The sequence below is a fragment of the Cyprinodon variegatus genome, unplaced genomic scaffold, assembly GCF_000732505.1.
Source record: "Cyprinodon variegatus isolate N-32 unplaced genomic scaffold, C_variegatus-1.0 Scaffold121, whole genome shotgun sequence".
In the NCBI taxonomy this organism is placed as follows: Eukaryota; Metazoa; Chordata; class Actinopteri; order Cyprinodontiformes; family Cyprinodontidae; genus Cyprinodon; species Cyprinodon variegatus.
In genome coordinates, this window is record NW_015150574.1 from 952,630 (window position 1) to 955,737 (window position 3,108).

Below are 3,108 nucleotides of genomic sequence, written 5' to 3' on the forward strand. Positions count from 1 at the left end.
CGTGGTTGATTATGTTACTGTTGATCATCTGTCCATCATCATATAAAGCCCGCCCTGACAATTTGATTGGCCCGCCAGATATTGTGCCAGCATACTCGCGCTACTACTGAGCAATGCCAGACCGAACTTCCCGACCTCAAACGTTGTGGGCGGGACTAAGTTCGGAATGGCACCCAGGCTAGCCCTGACGTGCCTTGATAAACAAATTAATTATTTTAAATACGGAATGATTTGCCACCAAGCATAAAGCTCCCTTGTATAAGCAAGAAAGTACTCCACGAGGGACGACTTACGCCCAGATAAGATCTTGTTCTGTGTGTGTGTGTGGATCTTGCCCTGTGCATGTATAAATCACATATGTGTATTTTTGAAAATTGAGACAGATCTAACTCCATACATATATATATATGCAGCGCTCGACACTGCCAATGCTAGGAGTGGGGCTCCCCTCTTGAAATACCAACCATTGGAGTTGGGAGAAAACAGACCGTCACCGACCAGGTCATGTGACTTGGAAGAACGTATCACTGTAAGGTCACAGGCTCTTATATAGTCAGCCTTATAGAACTAAGGCATCTGCTCTACCATTTTTCTGCCTGCTTTACTACTGGTCATGGCTGACAAAAGGAATAAGTTTAAAACTTCTGAGGAGGCTAAAAAGAGAAAACATGAAAGGGATTGAACAGAGGAAAAACAAAAGACAATCATGGAAAAGAGTTTGCTTGTTGGCTAAGGCTTAAAGAAGGAGCCAGATGAAAAACCATTTCTGTTTTTTCAACTGTATTATTAGACTGGTGAGTTAACACTTTGCTCCTAGTATACAGTCATAGATCTTTATTATTATTTTTGATGTTTAGTAGAAACAAAATACGGGCAGTTACAGGTCTAATGCCCCTAGTGGCCAAAAGTTAAACGGTGTGCCTTTAAATTAATGCAAACTCTAAAATCCTTCTTCATTTCTCCTTTTAATTTCCCAATTAGTCCAAAGGTAAGTCATATTATATATTTACTATAATATTGTGAAAAAATATCCATATTCATGATGATTATAAACTAATAACAGCTCTGGATTTCACTCTTCAAATTACAGAGTGATGAAAACCAGATATTATATCTCCACATGCAGCAGTTGAATAATTGTTCAGGAAATAAACCCCCAAATCTTTTTCCCAACATATGAACACACTTAAATACGTGTTTTATGTTTTAACCATTTGAACTTTTAAATCCACAAAGCAAGCAGGATTTGAAAACAGTAGGCTTTTGGAGATAATTATGCTAAAGCCCAAGATTGTGTTTTGATAAGATATCACCGCAGATCCAAATATTAATATTTATAATTAATTTAAAGAATTAAAATACATTGCTAATTTAAAAGTAAAATGTTAGTTTAGTAATTGCCCTTTTAATTTGGAGAAAATAAGTAATTTTTTGATCAAAAATATCTTATCACACAGGTTGGTAATTAAAACCACATTTTTGTTTTCCAATTATTTAACCCCACCTGGCCAGCAACATCTCACTCATGCATTCATTCAGCTGAATTATTGAGCGTGTTATGTTAGAATCACAAAGCTGAGATGACCACAGAACAGCTGAAGCTTTAGTCAAGCTTTTAATCTATACGTCAAACAACATGCTATAGGACACAAACAGCAATGCATGAGATGGCAAACTTCACCAGAGCCCATATTTACCTCGGGTTGCTAGGAGATGTACACAAAGTGGAACCATGAGGGATTGGGATAGAGAAAAGAAACAACACAAAATAATAATAAACAAAAACAACCACATGAATGGAGCAAACAGATGTGAGAAACTGAAAGAAACAACGGTATAAAAAGTGTGGGGATCAGCTGGTAAAGCAGCACTGTGTAACTTTTAGCCACTAATGGGTACAAGGCCGCAGGCAGCACTGCTCTACCGCAAAATTCAACAGTCCCCTCCAAAACGTACATGATGCTGCATTGAAGAAAGTGCTTTTTTTTTTTTTTTTTATCTAAGCATTAGCATGGTCATCTGCTACTGCCACAATGCTGTATATCAAAAATCAAAAATAGATGACTAGAAACAAAATGTCCTTTAAAAATACATTTGGGTCAAATAACAGGAGTGACTGTAAAGACTGACTTATTACCAACAAAATCTGAAACAAAGAGAATCAAATATTGGATCAGAGTCATTATTATCTTTTATGCCCATTTTAAACCACAGATATACAGGTTTCTTAGAAAAATAATGGGATATATATTTTAAGATTTAGCGAATCAAGAGACACTGATACCAAATATTTACATACACTGAATAAAATAAAATTTTTTGTCTCCATCTTACATCTAGGAGCATAAAGTCCTGGTCACAGGGGTTGCGTCAATTTTTTTTTCTGTCACACTGACTGTAGTGAGTGTAGAGGATCCTGATAAGCAGGATGAATAGATCCTGATCCATGCAGATTTTTTCACTTCTGTCTCTGCGGCTCAAAAACGTAAACAATGTCCCACATTTGACTGGGACAGACAATAAAAAATATTTTTTAAAAACCTGTCGGCGCAGCCACCAAGCGTGCATATATATATATATATATATATATATATATATATATATATATATATACACACACACACACACACACACACACACACACACACACACACACACACACACACACACACACACCGTATTTTCAAGACTATAGGCCGCCACTCTCTTAGTAAGCTTTGAACCATGCTGCCTATTGAGAAGGTGCGGCTTTTCTGTGGAGTTTTTCCTAACCACCAGAGGGGGAAGTCAAAGTTGGAAAAGACAGAATAAGGGTTTTCATTTAGAACAAGAACATGCTAGCAGCAGCTACGACTGAGAAAAAATATACTGAATTCACACATTGGGCCGGATCTATCAAAGGTTTGCGTGTATTAAAACGTGAGCTATTTCACTGCGCACGCTAAAAAATGTACAAACTGATCTATCAACAGCGTGCTAAAAGGATTTGGTCTTTAAAACGTGCTAAATAGCGCCTCTTATCAATTTAGTACTTTTTCTGCAATGAATATGCAATATGGGGCGTTTAAACGCAAAAGTCCGACTTGTGGGAGGATAACATGTAAATAT

The 3,108-nt window shown here is 37.0% G+C and overlaps 1 protein-coding gene across 2 annotated transcripts in view; it reads right to left on the reverse strand.

The window, feature by feature from the left end:
• The window catches only part of gak (cyclin G associated kinase), a 35,559-nt gene that overhangs the window by 12,902 nt on the left and 19,549 nt on the right, over window positions 1-3,108 (reverse strand). Inside the window, exon 12 of one of the 2 annotated variants that reach the window (XM_015375569.1) lies at window positions 1,698-1,706. The exons of the other annotated variant lie outside the window; for it this stretch is intronic. Coding sequence (XP_015231055.1) covers window positions 1,698-1,706 — 9 coding nt within the window. The remainder of the gene's footprint in view (window positions 1-1,697; window positions 1,707-3,108) is intronic. 2 annotated transcript variants of the gene reach the window in all.